Source organism: Phalacrocorax carbo, chromosome Z (assembly GCF_963921805.1).
Source record: "Phalacrocorax carbo chromosome Z, bPhaCar2.1, whole genome shotgun sequence".
Classification (NCBI taxonomy): domain Eukaryota; kingdom Metazoa; phylum Chordata; class Aves; order Suliformes; family Phalacrocoracidae; genus Phalacrocorax; species Phalacrocorax carbo.
The window spans coordinates 69,130,748-69,156,828 of record NC_087548.1 but is presented as its reverse complement, the minus strand read 5'-3'; the positions used below and the strand labels follow the sequence as shown (position 1 = coordinate 69,156,828).

Genomic DNA, 26,081 nt, shown 5'->3' with positions numbered 1-26,081 from the left:
TGCTAGGAAAGGCTGGTGGGGAAGCAAATGGGATTTTACACAGAAATAGACCAGAGACTGAGAGGTAGCAGACATGAAAAAAAAGAGAAAAAAGTGGAAAATAGCAAGACAATAGTTACCGGTCTTCCGGGCTCAGCTGGCCTGCTTTGACAACATGAAGCAGCTCAGAGGCCAACTTAACTAGCTACTTGGGATTCTGTGAAGCAGGAAAATTGGACGACTTGCAGACTTGCTCAGCTGGATCCTGTACTACCCCAGTAGACAGGCACAGCTAGAAATCAGCTTCATTTCAGCACTGCACTCCTAGGACCCCAGCCTGTCGGTAACAGATCCATCATCACTAGTTTAAAGCAACCCCCAAGGTCACACTGAGGCTATGCAGGAAAGCAGATCCACAGAAGGCAACCTAGGATCAGAGCACCAACTCCACAGCCTGCCACTTCAGACAAGCGTATTCTGTAACTGAAGTCTAGACTAGTGCTGACCAGACAGTGGCAGAAAACAGCAACGGAGTAAGAGGAGATGCATACATCTGAAAGCAACGCAGAAATGAAAGAAAAATTTGGAAAAGGAAAGAAAAGACATCAAGGAGAGAGACCAAGTTTCATTTTTAAAATTCTATCAGATGTATGCAGGTTCTATGCCCCATAATCTCAAGGAAGTTAATCTTATTTAAATCTGTTGAAAGCCCCCACCCTCCTTGTGGAATGTTTTTGCTTGTTTGAGAACACCAATATGTTTCAGGCAACTTTGGATTCTAAATATGCACTGGAAAACAGCAAATTCAGTAGGGGCAAGATATATATAAAAAAATTATCCAGAAACTCAGTATCCAGTTCCTAACTTTACGTAGATTAGCATACTCAGAACATAAGATCTTATCAACAGATACATCAAAACTTCCATACTTCGTAATGGGTTATGCTTAAGGATCCAAAAACCATTTAGTTGTGATTTTCCTGTGTCCTTTGCATATTAAACACCACATACATGAAATGATGAATATTTATGACAATGAAAAGCAGCTGCTGGGAAAGTTCAAGCAATCTTCGGTTTTATACATGGTTAACTATAAGTGCTGCATTAAATTAAAAAAACGCCAAAGAATAGAACAGAATCATCATCACCTATGTCAAGAAGAAAAGCAGAGCTACTTTGATGACATAAACGTGCATGCATTAAGCATGTTTTTTGCAAGCAGGTACTTTACTTTAGCAAAAACCAGTTACATCACTAACCTTTGGCTTTGTCCACTTTGCACTTCTGTTCACTTGGTATCCCCGCTGATGTAAGACTTTAACAAAAAAAAATTGTAATGCTTACTACCTACCTGCAAGCTGAGCTGTTACAGCTTGGAAAGGTAGTTTTCTAAACGCATCCATGAGCGGCTGTACTTTCTCTACGCTGACAAACTCATGTTTACCATAGTCCAGCTCATACACTGACAAAAACCCGCTTCTAAGAATTCCTTTTATTATGACCCTGTACCACCTAAAAAGGGGGAGAACAAGAATAGATTATTTCAATTTGTATTCACACGCTGTGAAGGCACCAGAAAAATAAGATACGACTAAAAGGTCTTAACCAACATGTCTCAGGCTTCCCACATCTGGTGTTATCTGAATAGAAGTAAACTTTTCCAACTACAATCTGGAAACATGAAGAGACTGCAACGTCATTTAGTCCCTCAATCTCTCAGATATCATCGGACATCTGCCGCCTTGTTAACAATGCGGGCAAAGCAGAGCTAGGCTAGCCTTCAAAGATCTTTTTAAGTATCTACTTACTGATTTTCAATTTTAGCTGCATACAGCTTGTTTTTGTCAATGTTCACAGGTTTCTCTTCTGCCCTGCTGTAGTACAAAAGCATTTCTTCCATTAGGGCTTCCAGATTATGTAGCTCTTTCCAAGGCTGGACAATAAAGTGACCTGGATGGCAGGCCAATGAGACATAGACATCCATGAGCTCACCAGTCTTTGACAAGGGTAGAGGTGGAGGCATATCAGTGGTAGACACTGCACTGCTAGGTTCTCTGGCTGAATCAGAGAAATTCTTCTCTAGCCTTCCACCAGTTAACCGTAGAGCTGAAACAGCATCACTTGTCACTTTTGTGGAGCTTGTCCCACTGGGTGCAACACTCAAGAAAACATCTTTCTGATGCTTCCACAAGTCTGCATTTTTGATCTGTCGATTGACACTATGATCCATGTCTGGGAAAATCTCTGGAGCAAACAAGTAAACGTGCGCAATTCCCTTTGAACCATCCTGTTTAACCACCTTGGAAAACAAAATACAGTTTAACTTCCAGTTAATAACTATTAAATGCACATCTGATTTTGTACAGAAGACTAAAGCCTTTAACAGAAAAGCAGTAGCAGTGCATTCTATATGCACAGAAGTATCTTCCAGGTTCTCTCCAATATAATGAAGTTGTTGGATAGTAAGCAACTCACAGCAGCTAAAAAGAACATTTGCAGCTATTTCACTGATGTAAAGCAAATACAAAGCTTCAACTGAGTTTTGTTCCACCCAACAGGTTCAACCTCAGTACTGTGTGTACAATTCTAGTTTTCAGAAGAACAGTAGCCAGTGTCCATACAGACCTAAACAACTAAGTAATGCTATTAAATATTAACACTTAATCCTTCGGAATGCTCTTCCTGTCATTATGGGAGATGAAGCCTAGTAAATTAAGGATGGGAAAAAGATAAAGATGAAAAAAGCTTCCAGGTTTGTATCATGCATAATTTTCAAACACCAACAGATAAATATTTCCTATTTAATATCAGATATGCTAGGATTAATGATAGTGAAGCACTTAGATTTTCATTTGACAAAGTATGTAACATTTCTTTACAGATTCTTCTGTTGATTTGCTTAGCCAGGAATAAAAACTTTCCACACTTAAAACCATACATCTGCCCTCTATTATTTAATCAAGCAAAAATTAGTACCAAACTCAAACTCTCTTAGAAGATGCTTAGAAAAGCCAGATGCAACAGTCCCAAGTCCTAGACAAGAGGAGCTATGTTTTAACTATACTGTCTCCAGTGTTAAAGCAAGTAAAAAGATAAAGGAAAACTACAAAACACTTTTCCAAGTGCTGTGACAGTATCCAGGATCAGACTTTTAAGAGGAAATTAGCTTTGTTTAGTCTGCAGCTAGTAATAGATTTCCTTTAGAAGGGTGTTTTCAGTTAATTAAACTAGATAGGATACACTGCAAGCAGAAATAATTTTATCTCAAAGATAACAGAAGTTGTAAGTCTGCAATAGCATATACTAAATCACACTGGATTAGAAAAAGTAAACAAAAAATAAGTCTGCTTTTCAAGATCAGGAGAAAAAGCTATGCTCACAAGAGGCATAAAAATAATTTAAGATCAGCTCAACATTTTTATCTTTTTATGTGGTGGAACATTAACAGCTCTGTTTCTTTCTTATCAGTTGGTAAAATAACTAGCTGCATATTTGGACTAGGACAGCAAAATGTGAAAGGCTAATGTGAAAGTTCTTAAATTCTTGTGGGGAAAACTTTCTAACAGGCTTAAGCAAATAAGTTTTATGCCAAATGTCCTCAGAAAAGGGCTCTGCATAGAATTTATGTCCAAGAGCTGGCTATAATCTTTTAAACTTCTATAACAAAAATCAGTTTGATGATTGGTTAAGCTCCTAGGGTTGTTCCTTCAATGCTCTTTCCACAGGCCTATGGATTTCAAGTAACAGACATTTTGACTATTTACCTTCATGCTAAATTCAGGACAATTCATTACAGTGTCTCTCAGCCACAGTACAGCATCTGGAGTCCACATGCCAGTGTTAGGAGGCAGATCTGCCAGGCAGCATTTTATAGCCTAAGAACAGAATTAAGTATACAAGGTATAATTTAGTAATATGTAAACCAGTCCACAAGTTGCTTTTCACGGAAACTTCATTAATGCTGACAGATTTAACGATGTATGACATACAAAGAGACAGAGGAACATGCAAAAGTACCATTACACATACACCACATCTTGTTGATACATAGGACTATGCTATGATTTATTTCAGGTGAAGATGCACAATGGAATATGCTCCAATGTCAAATGCTATTAAACAAAACAAAATTTCATTACATAAACCTTGAAGTAGCAGCACTGCAAACCTACCAAGAGATCTAGCATAAGTTAACTTTAACATGTCTTTGTACCTGAGGAGGTATTGCAATTACTTCTCTCAGGAATTGTGGTGGGATTTCTCTAAGCTCTGATACTTTTACAGTTGCAACTGTTCCAGTATCCATGAACTGCACATCAAGTGCCCTTCTAGTGTGAATAATTCTTATCTGAAAGAAGAAAGCAAGAACACCATTTTGAGGTTAAATACACAACAGCGACACATACACTGTAACAAATTTCTCAAAAACTAAGGCTTCAGACTTAGCTGAACAAAGAGACATTTCTATGTGGGAAAACTGCAGCTCTTCTTTGTATACTTCTTACCTCTACACGTGCCCATTTTCCTTTGGAAGGAAACAAGCAGATTTTGCCACAGAAAGGTAGTGATACATTAAGCTCAGATGTCTGCTGCAAATATAAAGACAGAAGTTAAAATGCATGGAACTGTTACTATCTGGCACTCAACTAATCACTTCAAAACGCATACGTGGAATAAATAGTTCTGAGAAGCAAAAACTCTGTTACAAATATATGCTCTCTCAAGCCTCAGAAGCATTTCTTATCGCATTGTTTTAAGCTTCCCCAATCAGTAAAGCTTTAATTCTAATATGGGTATCTTACAGGGAAACTGAGAGAAGAATACAAAGCACCAGGGAGAAAAAAGCCACATCTGGATGATAATTCACATAGAATATGAAATCACAAACCATTACTTCAGTGTTCTGAAAAGCAAGAGCATTTTAGAGCTATGACAGACAACTGAAGCTCCTACCTTATATTCTAGAGCACACCATTTGTTGAGATATTTTACAAACCAAATTTACTTCTGACTCAAATGAAAGCCTCATGGGCATGACATTCACCATGATGATCCTAAATAACATAACAAGGCAATGGCTTGTGCTGGTTTTGGCTGCAGAAGGGTTAATTCTCTTTGCTGTAGTGCCTGCAGTAGTCGGGGACCTTTCCAGCTTCCCACGCTCTGGAACGTGGGCAGGAGGCCGGGAGGGGCGGGGCCACAGCCAAGGCAGCTGACCCCGACTGGCCAATGGGGTGTTCCTTCCATGCCATGTGATGCCATGACCAGCGCATTAACTGGGGCAGTTGGTGTGTGGGGGCGGTTGCGGCTCAGGGACCAGCGGCGTTGGGTTGGTGGGTGGTGAGAGGCTGTGTCATGTGTGGTTTGTTTTGGGTGTTCATTTCCCCTTCCCCTGTTGCCCTGGGTTTCTCCTCTCTCGATATTCTCTGTTTCATTGCATTACTATTATTGTTGTTATTATTGTTTTAATTATTAAACTGTTCTTATCCCAACCCATGAGCGTTACCCTTCTGATTCTCTCCCCCATCCTGCCGGTGGGGGAGTGAGCCAGCGGCTGTGTGGGGCTGAGTTGCCAGGTAAACCACAGCAGGCTACACTATAAAAAGCATGAAGAAACTCCATTTGAAGACCCATCAACACCTTAGTTTGTTTAAATTCTCAGGGAAAATACCCCCCCTCAAGACAAACAGCAAATTTAAGAATGCTTCTTTTACCCCATATGCAGATCGATATTAAAAGATTCAGTCTCTCTTTAATAGCAACAAGAACGTAACATATGCTTTCTGCCCAGAAAACCCAAACTTTTGAAATACCTGTCTGGCTGCCTGCCTTTGTGTTGCTAAACATTTCAGTGTTCTATACACCTTCCTTCAGTGATTAGCTTGCTTGAAACTGAACTGTGATAATTGAGACATGTTCAATATAAAGTATTTCTGATGGTGTTCTATAACCGGTCTAAAGCTCAACTTCTACACCTAAAACCACTTTGATAGAGTAGTTTCACAAGCAGCAGTTCTAACAGGACCTCCAAGGATCTGCACTTCATGGTTTGATTCTCTAAGGCTCAGACGAATGTTAAACAAATTAGATTCTCTTAAGATTTCTTATTTTTTGTGTATGTTCTCTGCAGTTCTCTAAAGTCTAGTAAGGGTTGTTGCATGTGTCTGTAAATGGTTGGTGGAATGTCTGACTTCTCTGCTGCATGCCTATTTTAAAGCAATTTAAGACTTTTGAAAATACCTCCTATACATCAGTTCTAGTTGAAATTAGCCACAACATTCAAAAGCTAAGGGGTACAAGGACAAGAAATGCAGCAGATCAGATCAAAGCCACTGCATCTCCATGGAAGCCAGGCTAAGAACAACAGACCTTGGTTATACTGCTTTGCAGGGGGTGCTGTGGGCCAGGCTGTTTACACACCTCAACTCCATGACGTAAGTAAAACTTCCAGAAAAAAAATATGGCATTATCTCCACAGGCTTTATACCAATCTGATGCAGTTTCCATTGGAAGCTTCCCATAATGAGCCATACTGTTACTGTTCTAACTAATCAAGGAAAGTCATACATAGTTACAGAAGCCTTAGACAGCTTCTGAACAGAAAGTACCAAAACCACTTTTCATGCCCCAAAAATCTAGGAAGAGAATTTGTAGGCTTTTGAATAGGCCATGGCTACCTCAGAAACTTGAACTTATGTGCAAAGTAATTGGTGCATTCTGAAGAAAGGCTACATGACTTCACCACCTCTCTCACCGTAGAACCTACCTTGTAATGGAAGTAGTCTTCTAGTTTCTGCAAGACTTCAGAAAGTCTAGATAAGCCTTTAGATGGCACTTGGCAATACAGGCTTCCATCAGAGAAGACACTGGTTACTCTGACATTTGTATATAGTGCATCTACCTGCAACAGTAAGATTTTGACAAGAAAGGCAGGAAAACCCCACATACACAAACTTAGCAAATTTCTGAGTACTGTTTTTGTCCATCCAAGACCTTAGCAGTCAAGGATTTTTAATGAATTAAGGAAACAGGAAAATGGTACCTGTAGGTGCAGTTCAAGGGACTTGTCATACAACGCCTTCAGACAAGTAGCATTGATGTTGATATCGTCTTCTCCAGAAGTGTCATAGAGAACAAGAAGAGGAATATCACTCTTTTCCAGTATTTCCACAGCAAATATCTTGGAGCATGTCTGTGATTCCACACTCTTTACAAGGACAGGATCATCACAGAAGAATTCAAGTCCTGTAAGATACGCCATACTGTTTATGTACCACTCTATTCAGAGGGAAAAATAATAACCAGGTCTGTGTTTGCAACAGGAATCTTTCCAAGACTCAGGATGTGACAGGAAAGTTGTACTGCAACTCTACTTCCATTCTGCTTAATTTCCACCTTTTTAATATAGAAAGACAACTCTGGGGAATGTGAGAAAGATCCTCTTCAGAAATAGTTGAGGCAAAAGCATAGAGAAAAAAGGAATGCACCCAAGTATTAATAAAAATAAAAACAAAAACCCAACAAAACCAAACAAACTAAAAGCTCATTCATGCCAATTTTATATATTAAAAACTAAAAATATTTTTTAAAAGTTAGAAATGCCTACCAGTTTTAGGAAGCTAAATAATTTCCAGCAGACTCTATGAGGTCTGCAAGTATGCAAGTACTGAAAAGGAAAGGATCACTTTAAAATAACTAAATAGGAACATATTTAGGAATATTGCCCAACCTGGCCACAACAGATACACCTCATTTGCGGAAAAAAGACTTGTGCTACTACATTGCTTCACACAACAGAAAACATTTACTTATGTTTCTTTAGGCTTACATATATTAAAGGGACAAGGGCATCCAAGTTAAGTGCAGAAGTAGCTGAGCTTCATTAAAGAGATACTGGATATCAAGGTCTTCTAATATCAAGGTTTCTTTATAAAACTCTCCTTCACAACCTTCCTTCCATTTCCTTCTTTCCATGCCTACCTGTGTCTGCCCAGATTAGCTGTCTTGGACAAAATCTAACATACATAGAGTTATCCCAAACAAGGATCAAAACTCCCAGACTGAGATGCTTCGAGCCATAAATCGTGCAACAGCAAGCTGTATAGTCAACATTGGCTTTCTCTTACCTGCCAGTTTACATTTTGCAGCTTGAAATGGAAGTGAATTGAACTGTTTCTGTAGTTTGTACACACTGTTGCTTTCAACAAACTCACTGAAGCCATGATCCACATAGCTTACCTGATAATGGATAAGGGAATAAAAGCATAAGATCATTGATATGATTGTAAGTAAGTTTTCCTGAGTCTAGGGAAAATGTACTCAGTTACCACATTCTCTGTGCAGCCACAGACAGATCACTTTTCACTAATTTAGTACTACATAATGCCATTAATCGCATGTTTATTTCACTGCTTGAATGTTCAGTTTTCAGGGAAAGATTTCTTCTTAAGATCTCTGTAAAACCATCCTCTCCAACTATTCCACAGAATCCCAGCTCTTAATAGGAACAGTGCTGGAAGGACTTGGCACATATTACCTCAAACCACATGAAGAAAGGTAATAAAAGTGGCATTTTTTATTTGTCAAGTTTTGAAAGTGTTGAGAAGTCAAATACCACTTAAGTGCCATTCTATGTTTTGCCTTTTGTTTTTACAGCATTAAAAGAATAATTTTGATATATGCTTATAGTAACTTTGGTACAAATACCAGTCAAGGTAGGAAACCAGTGGGGAAACTGCTGATTGGCAGCAAATGATTGGCACTAAAGTGAGAGAAAGAAGGCTCTGGCAGGGCTTTTTACAAGTTTTTTCTAAACTCTATCATGCAAAATGTCTGCATACCAAACATTGAAAAGGGAGTCTGAACACTGTGTCAGAGGATAATCAGCATATGCTGCAATAAAGCAGGTGGCTTTCCTTTGGCTGACTGCTCTAGCTAGAGAGAAATTAGAGGCAAGCTTGCTACCAACGTCCTTGTAACTTCCCTAAACCCAGTAATCTTTCACAAAACAGAGTTCTGACACCCTGCTCCAAGTTCCAGCTGAAGGGTATCACACTAACTTTCAGAAAAACCTCAATTCTAATACATATGCCATTTAAGTAATTACGAAATGGATCAACTTTAGAAGTGTGTTAAGTACACCTGGGTAAAAAGTCAGTTAACTCGGGGGAACAAAGAATTAAAAGGTATCATTAGTGTTTGACTAGGCAAGAAATAATTGAGAAGTTTGAAACTTTTATTACATTTCTATCATATATTCTAGTTTCAGTGCAGATGGCAAGAAGAGTCTGCTTGGCCCAGGAAAAGTTTAAGAAAGGAGTTAAATAATCTCAAAGGGGTTTAATTGAAATGCACACTGCGTATCTATGCCTACTACATCTGGAACCCAGAGTACCAGATCTGCCTGGAAGGGAATACAAGCGTATCTTTCTCATTGCCTTGCTGTTTAGTGCATGTAATTTATACTACAGTACAGGACTTCAAACAAGATCTACCAGCAATTCAATTTTGTTCCCTTCCTCTGTCCCATTCCAAATAATGCTACTACACCCATTCCTCCCAAGACTATCAAAGGCACATTTTCAGTACAAAAGTGCTATAGGGCCCAGCCCCATATAAAACCCAAACCAAAACCCCAAAACTCAAAACTGGAAATGGATAAAAGCCTGAAAGGCCATTTAATATGGCAATCACATAAATTCATAAAAGTCTTAATTTCTCATATAACTGAAAATAGAAGTACTTCAGGGCAAGAAAGGACAGAATGCTAGTTCAGCATATTTAGGTATTGACTATGTATGTAAAAAAAACCAAGATTGTTTGAAGTTTTTATTGAAGTGCCCAAAGAAGTAATTGCTTGCCTTTATTCTGTTGTCTTCTAGAGAAACTATCCGAGCACGCAACCAGGCATCTTCTTCAGCGTGTACTGCAACAAGCTGCCCAACTCTCAGAGACTGAGCTCGTGCCACTGTACTGTTCTGACTATAGTATGCTTTCATGTCATCTTCCATTTGTTCCTGGGCAGAAGAATAATCTTTGCCTACATACCTACAGTATTTTACAAAAAAAAAAAAAACAAAACCAACAAACCAAAACAAAAAAACAAAACAAAACAAAAAAAAACCAAACCACAAACACAACACCATAAGAGTTAGGATGCAACTTCAAAAAGCTGAATAAAAACCTAAGAACATTTATATGCATATAAGAGTATAAGTAAATCATGGACATATACATTTTCTAAGTACATCAGTATCCAAACTCTTTTCCCATTAACAGGGCTACAGAAAAGTAACTGACATAATATTTAGCACTTCTGTTGGCAGTAAATGTGGTCCAGCAGCGTATAATCTAACATGATCAACTAGATTTTTAGTCAGAGCAACTTGACCACAAGAGGAGAGTAGTATCCAAGACCAAGTATAAAAGAAAACTAACATATCATCTCTGAAGTTACTCTGTCATTAACAAACACCAGCTGAATCAGGTTTCACTGAGGTAGATCAAAAACAAAGTATCTAAAATAACTTCACAAATCAGCTGTCAAACCATGTGCTGTTTACTCTTGGCCTTCAGAACAATCCTGATATTAGGCCACTGACCTAACAGTTCATACTGAAGCAGTTTGTGCTGCATAGATCTTCTTTATTAAACTACATAAACTTACTGAAAACACCAAATGGGAAATCACTATTGTCTGGTAATAGGTAAGCATCATACTGAAGAAGTTTTTGGCTGCTCAAAGCCAATTGAAAAATTATTTTTCAGATTCTTTAGAAAAGAATCTTGGAGAGCTACCTCAGAAAAGTGTGTTAGAGATTTATCTACGTGCAGGTGGCCAGACACTGCAAATGTGCATTCGGTACCATTCTTAAATCTCAAGTGCAACCAATTCACGTCACATAAAGCTTGCTGCTTCTCTGTGAAAGGAACAGAGGCATATGCTTCCATCGTGAAACAAGCTTTAAAATTTTGTCTATTCAAAAACATAAAAGGAGAAAAAAAGTGTCTGAGCTGTAGCAGAGAAACTCAAGGTAGTTGAAGTAAAAGGTGACAGTTAATTATTTCTTATAAGAATTCAAATGTAGCACCTAGCGTATCATCTCTGTCTTCAATCATACTATTGTAGAGATATAGCAAATATCTAGGAGTGTTTCTGCCACCTCACTTTCATTCTGACTACATCAGAATTCCTACAGAATTGCACATAATTGTCTCAAACTTGAAATAGCACCAAACCTTCCAGCTTTGTCTTAATTAGTACTGCATTTAAAAGGTTTCAGCCTAACACTTAGCTACATACCAGGAAAGTAAAGAGATACTGCTCCATTCCCCATACAGAAAGAGGAATCTTGATTTTATCAATCGTGCAAAAATCAACATCAACCAATAGCCACTACACAGTTCTTGTGTAGATCAGGAGAAAGTACATGCATGGGAAAGGTGAGTCCACGCATTGTTTCCTTCCTATACATCTACATGAACATTTTCTTGTCATGGCAAAAAACTATTCCCTTCAGGGCTAGTTTAATCTTGAAGACAAATGACCTTGCCCATGAAGTACATAGATAACCCTAAGTAGTCATTTCAGTATTTACGGCCAAGAAACCACTAACCACCACCACATACCTACACAGAGCTGACAAATTCAGAAACTTTAATATTGTCTAAGAACCATGGTCGAAAATTTGGGAACTGCTGCTTTAGAGAAATTTTAACATGGTCACTCTCAGCTCATCAGTGCCATGTGGTAGTTTAATCCATGGAACTCGAAGCATTCCCCCAAATAATTAGTAGAAACATCCTTAAAATAACTTATAATTTCTTAGATTAGAAAGCTAAGATTTATTACTCCACATATATAGCAAGTTATCAATGCTGCCAGAATTAAAAGGTGTACCGTGAGAAGGAAAGTTTTGCAGAGTGAAGTCCCACCTGCATGGTAAACTGGAAGTTAGAGCCAGATAATTTGTTCCTGCTCTTCCCAATACAAAACATGGAATATCCATCATGTCTAACTGTTTCAGTATCTCTATGTACAGATGATTACATGTCTTAAATTGGCTGTCTCTCCTGGCACTATTAATCTTCATAATCTTTCATGTCTTAGACTAAATTAAAACAGAGCTCTCACAGGAACAAGTTAAACCATAAAGCCTCTCCTTTCTTTGCTGTAGTTCTTCCTCCTGTGATTTCTGTTTTTTATTATTAGGCTTACTCAAATTCCAGCTGTGTCTTCTTCGCTAAAATTATTGACTTGTCCAGCCGGAGACAACACAAATATTAATGCTGAAGAACCTTAAATTATGCTTTGTGGTAATATCAGTATACAAAATAAAAGCCTAAGCAATGTACAAAAAAAGCTTATCTGAGAAAAAGCACAATATAGGAATGGTGCTAGCAGCTAAACAAAGATGGCAACATTCTCAAATGAGAATTTCTCTCATAACACCAAAGTATCAGCATTTTCACTATAGATTGTCAGCCATTAAGATTCTATAACTTCAGGAAGCTAAAATGGTGGACTGACACATTAAGGAAGTTCAAGGCTGAGTATTCCAATACATCACTGATAGCTAGAGAGAAAAAGGATATCTAACTTTCAGCCTCAAGGCTAGTGTGTTGAATATTGCCAACCAGCAATGAGGAGCAGGGTATTTCATTGTGAAAGGGTCTGTAGGTAAACTGCACACGTACTTATTTCAATCCTAATCAGGATATCTGAGAATGACTAAAACTGCCTAATGAAAGCTGAAACTGCCAAAACTAGTGGGAAAAACCAAAGTTGACAATATAGCACATGACCATGCAGTTGCTTGATTCATCCTTTGAAGTGACATATAAAACCCTTTAAGATTAGGCTTGATTTGAAATAATTTTCATAATGAAATATACTCTATAAAAAGTGTTTGGTTGGTTTTTTGGTTGGTTGGTTGGTTGTTAAGTTTTAAAGAACTGCTACGGTTTATGTATTTTATCTCAACAATGAAACATACAAAGCTTATAATGGTATTTCCTGAAACAGTACAATAACACAGAAGTAAGATAGCCATTACAATCCACTTCTTACACTGTCCTCTAAGGCTGGGCAGATTAGCAATCAAACAAAGAAGCACTAGCAGTTTATTGTTGGATGGAAGCTCATCTCTCCCCAAAAGTGAAAACTGCAGTGCAACCTGAACACACTCAAGTCACACCTAGTCAGTAGTAAGGCAGTTTTAGAAGTAAAACAAATTTTAATAAGTACTGCAGCAATATCTGAATACTACCATGCGTCACAGTAGGGTTATCTTAAAAAGTCTTCCAACAGCAAGTCAAATCTGCTTTGATTCTCAGACAAGCTAAAGATAAAACTGATGAGCTCAGCACAGAAAAAGTTTCAGAAAATTTCCATTTAAGCACACAAAAGGATCCTTAAGATTCATTACCAAAATAAGTAAATGAATTCCTGCAACCTCCTGTTCATCTCTTCTCTTAATACAGATCTGCACAATACGAGTATGTGGATTTATAAATAAAGCAAAAAAGATAGATTCTGAAGTACAAACTTGCCTAATTAGGACCTCATTAGTGTTCTTCAGTTCTAACACCATGACAGACACAGATCCTTCAGATGGAATGATTAGAGGAGGAACAGTTATGTTCTCTGGATACTGGTCCTTGGATTCTTCATACTGTTGTTCAGCTGTGGCCTTCACACCATCATGCCTCTGGACTTTCTCAGTGACATTCAGATTTTCATCAATGAGTCTCTGCGGTTTAGCATAGAGGATGGCCTTTCTGGGAACTTCAGACACATAGTCCACTATACATACATCTGAGAGCAACTCTAGATTATTTAGAATGTCTTCTGGGAATTTTACTTGGTAAGTGTCTTGGTACAATTTGGGAAGTGCATTAGCCCAAAGACCACTGGAATACTTCAGCAAGATGTTAACAACTTTCTGCTTGAAGTCACTACTAAGTGGTGCAGGGGTAGTCTCCACATTTGGTTTTAACAAAGGGTCGGCTTTTGAAGAAGGAACATTCTGAGATGCCTTTTCTTGTTCCGTAACATTTTTTGCTGTTGGTGCTGTTTTCTTAGCAGGATAAAGAAGCCCATCCATCTGATCACCCCTGTGTACTTTCTCCACCTTAGAAAACAAGAAGTAGAGTCAAAAATCAGTTGCATCTCTAAGTATAAAACATTTTACCAATTACATTTTTATAACATGCATTTTACACAGACTTTGAACTGGACCTCCACAGGGAACTAAGCTTAAGGCAGTTACTACAGGGTAGTATTTCTTGTATGCTTCCTCCTCCATTTTGAAGGATACCAAACACATATGACTACATCAGTACAGGGCAAATATCTAATCTATGCAATACAACTTGGACTTGCTTCCAAAGAATTACAGTCTCTTTTCTCCTAGAAGGACCAGAAGATGATGACACGCTCCACAATCTTAGGTCTTTTGCACATTAACTCCCCCCAGTCTTCTAACACAGATAAGCATGTCATAAACAAAAGTTTCTGTCTCAGTTTACTGAGGGAAAGGGGACTTGATTGTATACTTCAGAAACAAGAGGACACCTGTCCAACAGCATTGTAAAGGCTATCTGCTGTCACGCTCAAGGAATTATTTTTTCTTTAAAAAAGTTCTGAAATTAAGGAATAAATTTCTGGATCATTTCATAATAAGTTTGATCAGGCCATTTTAAACCATGCCCACAGCCTCCCTTCAGATGCAGATGTTTTGCCAGTCCGTACGTCTCTACCTTTTGCTAAGTTCAATAATATGCATCTCTCATGGTATGAAGTTACAATCTTGAAAGCATCATCCTGAGAACTGCAGAAATAAGCTTACAATAAAACTCCACTTCCTAAAGCTATGCAGTTTCAACCTAGATCAATCTAACCATAGCTTAGCAAGAATATCTATGCAGAATGGAGATAATGAAAGCTGTCAGTGTTTTCACACAGGTCCCAAAGCAAGAATAACTCCTGCAGTAAAGTTATGAAAGTTTACATAGCTCCACCTTGGTGTTTTCTCTTTAGAGGAAACAACTTTCTTCAGTTTCCTTGGTCCACATCCCACCAAAGTCCTTTTCAGAGCCAGATCAATGAACAAAACATTGCATAGTTGAATCACTTGCTATCTCCCACAAACACTAGCACATGTGCTATCTAAAACCAACACAAAAGAAACAGTTTTCGTAGATATAAGAAAATATTAACCATGTTAGAGAATACTCGTGCATTCATGGTGCCATGTCTGAATCCTTTATTAGTGAAAACCAGGGTGGTAACACTTTCTGCAAGAATAAGACAGAAGAAGGCAAACAAACCTATCTAACAACCTTCAGCTCCCCAAATTCATGCGAATGAGTCCATAGGCTTTAAGACTTGAGTCTTTCCAAGTAGGGTCACTAAACCAAGGAGACATTCCCTCTTAATGGGGGGAGGAGGGGGTAGTGTCCATTTACTAAAGAATATGTATCTACTATAGGATAAAATATAAACAAATAATATAAAGGCCTTTAATATACCAGTGGTACATTCACCAAGTTCTTAAGCATCTCTGCTAGTCAGCTTGGTATAAGAGGTGACAAAACATGTCTGGCCATGCAATCTAGAAGCACTAAAAATGTTCTCAGTGATTCGTGACAGGAAGAACCTACATTTGTACTCTCTGGTATCAGGAATCTTATTGTGCCTCTTGAACCATAGGTGAAGGAAGGAACTTGGTTAAAAAAAAAACCAAAACAAAAACTTACCAAAGCCTTGCAAGAGCTTTGATAGACAGTCAAGAGAACAAAGTATATCAAGTGGCCCAGAGAAAAAGAATCAGGGCACACCATCTTGGCAGGTAATGACATCCTAGAGACAGAGGAACTGATAAGTATGGCCCAAGTGGCCATGCACAAGATTGAAAAATTTGTTTAAATGACTAGCCGGGGAAACTTTTAGCTCCAGAAAATACTTGCCATTATCACGACAACAATCGGTTTGAGAAGGCTGTGTTGGAATGTATGGCAGTTCATCCTGAAAGAAGCTGGATGCAGAGGTCTACCTTTATTCACCCTTTCTCTTAACTAGCTCTTTTTAACTAGTGCTGCAACAGAGATGAATAAATTTTAGCTGACAGGACTATTAAATCTTACACAATAAAGAGTGGCATCAGACTAAAGAGAAGATCCTTAGAGACCTTTAAGCCTCTTAACTCCAATAATATCTCTGAGGTTTTCTAGGCATTGAAGCTCTGTTTTGAAGAGATTGTAGATGCTGACTGAGCAAACCATTTAGAAACAGAAAAAAAATGCTATTTCTGTAAGTTGTTTCAGCTTACGTTAGTATAAATAAGCCCAGGTGGACATTATTAGGCGACTATTTCTTGCACAGAAGAAACACAACACTTCTTGCAAGAAGACACAGAACACTACAGAATCTTTTAATTGTAAGCAAACAGCTTCACTTGTGAGCACCACTTCGAAACAGCCACCCTTTCTTTAGCACAAATATCTCAACTTTGCTCCCAGTTGAGTTTATAGATTTGCCTGCAAGGTAATTCCCATTAGTACGGCTGGCAGGCTTGCTTTGCAAGCACAACATGCCTGCCATCATCTCTGTTAAAGAGCACAAAGCAGAATCAACCATTGTCAGAATGTATTATCAGGCAACAGAGACTGAAGTCATCCTACACAGAAGAAAAACATTTTTGTCCTAAGTCTGAGCTCTTAAAAATTAAAATCTGGAGCCCAAAATAATAAAGCTTCAAATAAAAAAAATCTCCCAATACTGTCACTGCAACTAAGTAAGTCAAGTGGAACACGAAAGAGCAAGTCCACTCCTTTTGACATACACCTATAGAGGGGATGAAGGCAGACATGCTCCTGTATGTGTTGCTAGGACAAAAGCTTTACGTATGTGTGTTTGACAACGTGCAAGTAAACCACTACACTAAGATATATAAACAAAAGGAAGGATCCACTTTGCAATGCCAGAATGACCAAGATAACACCCAGTCTTGTTCCACTGTGTGTACAGTGATAATCAAACAGCAGATACACCAGTAAACTCCTAGGGCATCAACACCTTCCAGGAAGAAAGTGAAGAAGACATCTCCTTGAAATGAGACTTTCTAGTCAGAGGAAGTGTCCTTCACTTTCAGGGTTGCATTCACAACTAGCATACGCAGCTACTTTCTGCCATTCTTCTACAAGGTAGGGAAAGGAAACACACAGTGGAAGTTAGCATTTAATGTCAGTGACAGTCTCATCACATGGGGCAAACAGGAAAGGTCTGGCTGCATGACTCCTGCATGACAGGTCCTCAAAAACTGCTCTAAAACACACTGATCAGAACTATAAGTTTGATTCAGTGAGAATAATTTATCAGAAGTGTGATATATGAATTCTTTCAGATCTGGTTTAAATACGCAACACAGAAGCTAGCTACCATGGCATATGTACCACAGACTGCATACAGACATATTTTGCTGACAGGCGCCTTACACAAATGCTTCAGTGTGAAGGCAGCTCTCATCTACCCGACTTTCCTCAATAGTACATGAAGTCCAATTCCCAGCAAGCTGGAGCTCAAAGCAGTGAGGAAGCTATTCCTGACCTTGACTAGCACTACCTTGCATCCATACGTTTGGCTGACAGTGTCTTTTCTCTGTCAGAGGTAGCCACTACAACTCCAGGTCCCACTGGTTTTGCCCAAGCATTCTACGGTACAGTTCTCCCCAGGCCATGGTGAGTTGCTGTTTCAACATGAATGCTCCACTCCTCCCTGCTCTTCTAAGTAGCTGTCTCTGAAAGCAACAGAGTTTAAGCTACCAAGCCATGGAATGTGCATGCAAAGTAGCCAGTTCTGGGGAAAAAAAAAGCAGATTTGTGCAACGTTCTTGAAAGGCTGAAGATCCCCACTGCACAAGGTGGCATCAGACACAGTAAGCTTTTCCTTACAAAGCCGTGGAAGCCCCTTACATCACCTGGTTATAGTTTACCCTTGGGATCCACTCCAGCTTCTACAGCTACTAGTCCAATATGCAATCAGTTGTTCTGGATACAGCCTGGGCAAACTGCTCATGGTGACCCTGCTTGAGCAGGGGGGTTGCATTAGATAATCTCAAGAGGTCACTTCCAACCTCTGTGATTCTGTGAAATGTTTATGCAATGTTAGAAGAACTGGCTCAGCTCAACTGAATTTCAACTGAATTTCAGTTACCAGGATGTAAGAACTACCTTCAAAAATCACTGGCCTCTTACAATACTAAGGAAGGCAAAATAATTTAGAAAGGTTTTTGATTTAATAGCCTTTCAGTCACTAACCCTGACAGGTATGTCAGTTTCATAAAGAGGGCGCAGAAAAGATCAGTTATGATATTCAGACTGGCAATGACAACAATAAATTTTTGTTGGATTTTTCATCACAAATACAGAAGATACTTTCAGCCCTTCAACTGAAGCAAAAATTTTCAGATGCTGCAATGACTGAAACCTTTCTATTTCTGGTAGTCATTACTTCTGTGCTTAAACCTAAATGTTAAAATACAAGTCATACTGGACATATTTTTGTAGTTTCTTTTGTGGTTTAGACTAAAGGGTCCCTATTGCCAAGATATCCCTTGTTCAGGTTCAGCTAGTGGTCAGGTCTGGGGTGGTAAGCTCTGCAAAGTTCAGATGTGTCTTTAGGTTGCCCCCTTCTGTCCATCCTCCTTGCGCTCCCACTTCATTATGCTGCACATCACAGTGAAGACAATCATTGTCCACAGTTCATCACGCTTTTGAGACTCTGACTTCTGAAAACATAGTTACAAGTGAAACTCTCATGCAATAAGCCAGCTGAGCCAATCTAACAACTCCAGACTGTTGAGGGCTGCCCTTATTCCTCAGAACCTTATGCCAGCACTGAGGATCAGCAGACACCTTTGTCAGAAGTTCATTTGGCTGCACTGATTTTCAGCTCATAATGTAGTGAAGTCTTCCTAAGGGGTCAGAGAAGTGCAAGATTTAGCACACGAGGAGTTGCAAGGGTATGCGAGGCAGAAACAAAGCAAGATGCTGTCAAATGGAGTCTGACTTCATTTGGTTGCTCATCATGTTGCCTAACCACTCATCAGTAAGACTGAGCTTTAGGAACATTGAGCTACAGCCTGTTCTAGCACTGTGTTTGGACAGCAAAGTTATTCTGGATCTTTTGTCCTCAACTGGCTCATTTCCACGCGTACTATAACACCATCTTCTCAGTGAGGCCGATACCAACTGTATTTTGCCCTGTGCTGTACTATATACAACATATCTAGTTAAATTTTAGGCAGAACATGTCTTCTGTTCACTGAACTCCATTCTAAATGGCTAGTGGCTCTGAGTCTGGTACTGAGATACCCACTATAGAGAACTGTCAGACCAAACAGGATTTCTTCAACAAGCATGGCAAAAGAATGCTATCACAATGCTACAGCTCATCTGCAAGAGACAGTTTGCAGGGCTTGTGTTAAACTGTGTAAGCTTTCATTCATACTACCAGCCATGATAACGCACTCCATCATCTCCTCCATGTGCAAAGTCAATTCCAGCTCATAATAACATACTATCTATTACTTTATAATTAGAGCTGAATTTTTTATTGTCTCAAGTTCATTTCTCATTTTGGAATTATGGCTTTTGCTTCACACAGCTTAATCATGGTACAGAAGTTCCTTCCTTGAGAGTAAAAACCTGACAGAACTACTTGCTCAAGGAATACAACTGGTTACTGGAGCAATCCTCCTCTTCCCTGAGCAGACCTGTTTAATTCACTCTGAACGCTACAGTAAAAACTCAGCTGCTAGATGTAGCAGAATGCAGTACCCCATTTGTTAAGAGAGGGGATACCACCCAGGAAGTTAGATCCCTCCCTGGGGCCCAAATTAAAGGTGTCACCAGATGACTGAATAGCTTAGTACAGCTTTCGGACTATTATCCGCTCCTGCTCTTTCATGTGGGTATTACATGATGTTGCAACAAAAAGTCTAAGGTCAAACAAAAGAGATTTCAGGGCCCTGGGAAGAATGCTAAGAACTTCAGGAGCACAGGTAGTATTTTCCTCAATCCTCTAAATATTGGGAAGAGACTTTGGAAGAAACTGATGACCCCAAGATACAAATGCCTGGCTCTAGGACTGGTGCCTCCACCAAAATCTTGGGGTTTATAATTGCGGAAGAACCTCTGAGGTGCAAGGTATGTTGGGGCCTGATGGGATCAATCTGTCCCCATGTGGAAAAGGCATATTTGGTCATAACCTGGCAGGACTAACTGAGAGGGTTTTAAACTAGAATCACTGGGAGAAGGGGATACTAACAGAAGAGCTCAAGGTAAGCCAAGGGGTGGCATGGCATCACCTGAGGGTGGCAATGCTAGCAGCAACATTTATGCTGCTTCTGGGAGCACAGAGGGCTCAGGAGCATATCTGAAATGCTTGTACACCAATGCATGCAGTATGAAAATGAAACTGGATCATCTGGAAGCATTGGTCAGTTCCCAGAGCTATGATATCACTGGCATTATTGCGAGACTTGGTGGAATGAGTCCCATGACTGGAGTGCTGGCATGGAGAGTTACAGGAAGGATCAGGGGGCAGGTGAGGTGAAGGAGTTGCACTGTGTGTAAGGGAGAGGTTTGACTGTACAGCTCTTACAGTTAGCAATGATGTGGCTGAGAGCCTCTGGCTGAAGATTGGGGGATGGAAAACAAAGGAGATGTTGCACTGGGTGTCTACTACTGACCGCCCAGCCAGGATGACAGCACTGATGAGTTATTCTACAGGCAATTAGGAAAAATCTCTGGATCGGTAGCCCTTGCCCTTACAGGAGATATCAACTTCCCAGACATCAACTGAGAATACTATATTGCTGTGACAAGCATTCTGGGAAATTCTTACAAGTTTGTGGAAGGTAACTTCTTGTCACAAGTACTAAGTGAGCCAACTAGGAAAGATGACCTCCTAGATTTGTTATTTGTGAATAAAGAGGGACTGTGCCAGGGGAGGTTTAGACTGGACATTAGGAAGCATTTCTTTACCAAGAGGGTGGTCAAACACTGGAACAGGCTTCCTAGAAAGGTGGTCAATGCCCCCTGCCTGTCAGTGTTTAGAAGGCATTTGGACAATGCCCTTAATAACATGCTTTAACTTTTGGTCAGCCCTACAGTGGTCAGGCAGTTGGACTGGGTGATTGCTGATAGGTCCCTTCCAACTGAAAAATTGTTTTCTATTCTATTCCTTTTCAAGCACTTCTCATCACTTGCATTTTTTCCTACTGAGCCAACATTTTAATGAAGTTATTATAAATGCCAAGATCTCTTGTCCCAAGCTTAACAGTCCACACAGAAAAAACTTTTTTTTTAAAACGTAATGACACTCCTTCCTGTCTATTGCTGTAGTTAAGTCTTAGTTGCAGTTTTACGGCCAGCAACCTGGTATTAGGAAGTTCCATACTTCTTCAGAGAACTCTGGCCTTTATAACCCTGAACAACCCTGTATTATTAGCCAGCTCAACTTGCATTTGCACGCTTTACCAACTCACATATTACAATCCTGACCAGCATGTGTCTAAGTGTCCCTGCTGTGGAATTCCACGATGACTTCCTGCCTTTCTGAAGATCAACCATTTCAGCCTCGCTACATTTCCAATCTTTTAACCAATTATACATCCATGCAAGGACCTTCCCTAATGTCCTACTGCTGCCTAATTGACTAAAAGCTTTTGGAAGGTAACTCTGGAAATTCAAGTAAACATTCTGAGAAAATATGTAGGAATTTAGTCTTCTCCTGAATTGCCATATCTGAATTGCTGTCGCCTGAATCACAGAGTGCAAGTAATTGAGGAGCGCTGAGCATGTGCAAGGAAAAAGTCTTTTAAACATACATACCACTTAGTAAGGGGGTTTATAATTAGACTGCAAAGGGAATCACTAGACACATTGCCAGTACCAAAAATAAATTTGTTATTACCTTTGGGTTATTTGTGACTTCAAAAACAAAAAACAAACAAACAAAAACCCAACCCAAAACCAAACCCCACTTGTTTGTTTACAAGTCTGCATCCCTCTCACACTTCATACCTCCACTGTAATGTTCTCTCCCCCCTCAGGGGTTCAGTTGCCTGGAGTGCAATGATTCAAAGCTGAGCTCAAACACAGCAGAGCTACATAACTTTGGCTCAGAATTATTAAAAAAAAATTGCTAAGTTGTAAGAAAGACTTGTGAGAAAAATCTGCAGAAAGATAAGAAATGAGACAGGTACAGTGGCTAAAATGGGGATCACTAACTGCTCAAAGATTAATGACAAAGTAATTGATCTAACAGAAAGGCATAAGATGATGACAGAAAAAAATGAAGGTGAAAGGGTCACCACCAGTCATCACTTTTCTCAGAGGACTAGCCTTGCTGGAGGCAAAAGCACACAATTCAGCAACATTGCAGACCTGACCAAGAGAACTGCTGAAGCAGACAACTCTTCTCCTGACTGAAGCCTGTCGGGATAGCAAGACTTTTGGGGTATTATATAAGGGCAGTGAGCATATTTATTCTCAGTCCAATTGCTCATTAAGGCTTGGCTATAATATGTGAGTGCTAGACATTACGTAATCACTTCATATTTTGCATTTAGCTGTGCAAAATACATTGCTATAAACAAGATTCTTAAGCAGGCTAACCTAAAGGAAGGGAGGTAACAAACTGATGGAGAACACGGTCAGCCTCATTCTTTAAAGTAGGTCCTCTTGCCTGAAAGGTGAAGACTGAAAACAAGATCATCAACCTACAGCTGATAGTGATTTTTGGAGACTTCAACTCACTAGACAGGAAAAGTTTCCATTACTGGTGGGTGTAATCTAAACACAGAAACAATCATTTCCCAGAAGTCAAAAATTAAATTACTTCCTTTCAAAGAAGAGTTTAGGGATGTGAGCTATTCAGAAGTGACACTGTCCACAGCATAGTCCTCAGATGAGGAACTTGGAGATGCTGAAAGCGTATTACAATGTTTATTGCCTGCTGGTTTGCAACTAAGCTACTACTAATCAGTATGCATTAAATAAGAGGTCATGCTGTCTCTTTAAGAAGGTACTGAGGGAAACATCAGGCTTTTTTTTTGTTGTTGTTCTTCCAAGGTTTCCAGACAATCCCAGTGTAACTACCCAACAAGGCAGAAATAATTCAGAAATCAATCATGGAAGCATCTTTACTGATATTGAAGAGTACAATCTGCCTTCTAGCATTTTAAGGATCTACAGAGCTGTACACCTGCAGACAACTTTTTTGAATCAGGAATAAACATTGCTTATATCTAAGAGATGTATGGTAGCCTTCATAAGAGAAGGCCTGGGTCCCAGTTCAAACTTCTCCATGCCAGAGCCATGATGATGGTCTACATACATCACTAAATTGAGACAGGCTTTACAGGCTCATTAACAGTTCTCTGAAGTAAGACTGACTGTGCCAAGACAACCAGATAGTTCTGATTGCTCTTGTACTGTGCCTGCTGTATCACAATGTTCCACAGATTTAATGACTGTTTACTTACACCAAAATGACCTTATTTGCTTGCTAGGAAGAAGAGGTAGACCCAAAAGTTAACAAACAAATGGACAATGAACACAGAACAAAGATCCTAAATGAACAGTAACATTCGTCTGGAACATGAGCTAAGAAAAAGACTAAAATTTGCTGCATGAATTAAGTAACTCAAAATGTAACAGCGTGCTCTACGGATAGCACAGGAACCAATCATCAGCCAAATTGTTGGCAGCTGCATACGTTACTGATGTCCGCAGCAAGATGTCACAAATGCATCTTATATATGTGTTAGAATACAATACACACATGCAAATGATGTATTCCTCTGGTGCCACAGTTTGACAGATGCTGATGAAGTTGAAAGTGGTCATTGATATGACTGGCTTGTTAAAATAAAGCTAAACAAAGCCTAGATGCAAAGTTGCGTTATACCCTAAATGAACCATGAGTGCAGAAGAAGAGATAAAAGCACTGCAGCTTAAGCCCCTTAACTCACTAGTGATGGCAACTCATGTAACAGGCCTCTAACAGGTAAAAGATGGCCCTGGTGATCAGAAGGTAACAGATGTCGGGGAGGGCAGGGTGGAGGGGGCAGGCTGGGAACTGCTTGAGCTGTAATGTCTCTAGCCAATATTATCACACTTCATTTTCATCTAGTGTTGTATCATAAGCCTAACTTACACAGCAAAATTCTGTAACCTTGACTTAAGATGTGGGAAAGACCTGTGGAAAACGCTACAGAAAGAGAATAACTACAGACAGACATAAGACTGTTCTCACAGGACTTGCTGGTAGCTTACAGATTTAAGAGGAGATAAACCCACCAACAAGCAAAAGCATAAAATGCAACGGGGGGAAAAAAACCCAAAACCAAACCATGGCATGGACAGCAAGTGTCATCAACTGGGTTGTCAGTGTTGGGGTCAGTTAGAGGTGGCAACTCAGCAACCCAGAGCACTTGCTCCAGGAGGTCACAGAGGCTGACCTTTCTTCTCAAAAAGTGCTAGTCCATCCAATGGTGATTTTTTGGGTGTTGTTTTGAAGGCATTGTTACAATTTGGGGAGGAGATGTTCTTTTTTTCTTTTTTGTTCCTTCACTGCTACATATGGTGAAAGGAAATGCAGGACTTCATAAAATAACATTTGGCAAATGAACACTCAGAAATATGTAGGATACTGGCATCTTCCACAAAAAATACATTGAATACTTACTGTGCACACATGAGGCCAGTTCTCAAGCTGACGAAGCACCGCTGTGCTAAGCTCCTCCCAGTACATTTCCCGGTAGATCTGTGGCATCTTTGACACCCAGACACCACTGCTGCACTGGCTCAGAATCTCCTTAATGCGACTTTGAACTTCATTGACAGGCGCGGTGGAAGGGCCAGAGGCACCAGTATGTGTCTCTGCAATGGATGTATTCAAGTTATCTGTTAAACAAAAATACAACCTTGAATCAAACATGGCCTTATCAGCAGGAGGCAAGACAGATAATTACCTACCTACTTAAAAATTAAGCATGGGAGCTGCCAGCATAACACCAACTCTAAAATGTGGCTCTCCTGCCCAACTTGGTTGTTTCAGTCACCTTCTATTGGAAAGAGCAGTGGAAATCTCAGACATTTAGTAACTGACCTGAAACTGAATTTTCAATCACTGTAGTTATTTTCATAAGACGTTTCTGAAGAGATCCTGGAAGAGGTTACAGAACCCTCAGCCATGCTGTTGCTGAGAGGCTGCACTGAGGCAGTGTCCCAAGAGGGACACAAGATAATTTCTTTACAAGTACAAACAGAACAACAAAGATACAGCAAAACACTCAAGGATGTTCTTCTAAATTCAGACAGATGTACAAAACAGACCAGTGATTTGCCTTCCATTCTAAGGTATGTCCTATGGAAAAGTCTGAACCAGCACTCAGCCTTTCTGTGATACTGCACCTAGGGAAGCCCTCCAGCAGAGCAGGTAAAGAGACAGCAACTGTCCAGCTGCTTTGGGCAGTTTCATACATCGTGTGTAGGAGCAAGGCAGTCATTATCCCAGCTGGAGGTTCACATCACTAGCTTGCCTGCTCCCTCACCTCTGGTCCTCTACTCCTTTGGAGGGGTGTATTTGCTACCATACCTGAAGCTTCACAAATCCGCTTCACTGGTCGCAAAGAAAGCAACAATCATTTGACAAGCCCATCAACTGCACAACTGCTGGGGGCAAGCACACAGGAGGGTATTTTCTGGACAGCTAGGTTAGTGTGCTGCTTACTCCTGAAAGCCAGGATTTCACTCTCTTATACCAGATCCCCAACCAGGCAGTGAAGTTAAGCATACTCCTGTTTCCAAGCTACTCACACTAGTTTTGTGATTTACTTTGCTGCACAATCCTGGAAGACAGAGAGGCAGACAAGTAAACATGCACATTGCCCTAGCACCATGAAATCAGAGTGAGAAGGTTCCCTCAAAGAACTTGGTTTCTCACCCAAACCTATCTTCATTCAAAACAAGTACTAAGACGGATTTTTCTTAAGATAACATCCAATCTAATGAGAGCAGTCAACAAAAAT

General features: G+C 39.7%; 1 protein-coding gene across 8 annotated transcripts in view; it reads right to left on the bottom strand.

Annotated features, from left to right (window-relative positions):
* The window catches only part of TDRD7 (tudor domain containing 7), a 54,622-nt gene that overhangs the window by 1,403 nt on the left and 27,138 nt on the right, over window positions 1-26,081 (bottom strand). For 7 of the 8 annotated variants that reach the window (XM_064437828.1, XM_064437821.1, XM_064437822.1 and 4 more), the window contains 11 exons: window positions 24,737-24,954; window positions 13,531-14,111; window positions 9,840-10,026; window positions 8,106-8,217; window positions 7,022-7,224; window positions 6,746-6,880; window positions 4,485-4,568; window positions 4,193-4,327; window positions 3,744-3,854; window positions 1,788-2,278; window positions 1,331-1,491 (listed from right to left, as the gene is read on the bottom strand). In XM_064437828.1, the coding sequence (XP_064293898.1) occupies window positions 1,331-1,491; window positions 1,788-2,278; window positions 3,744-3,854; window positions 4,193-4,327; window positions 4,485-4,568; window positions 6,746-6,880; window positions 7,022-7,224; window positions 8,106-8,217; window positions 9,840-10,026; window positions 13,531-14,111; window positions 24,737-24,954 (2,418 nt within the window). The remainder of the gene's footprint in view (window positions 1-1,330; window positions 1,492-1,787; window positions 2,279-3,743; window positions 3,855-4,192; window positions 4,328-4,484; window positions 4,569-6,745; window positions 6,881-7,021; window positions 7,225-8,105; window positions 8,218-9,839; window positions 10,027-13,530; window positions 14,112-24,736; window positions 24,955-26,081) is intronic. The other variant, XM_064437827.1, reaches the window with a different exon arrangement.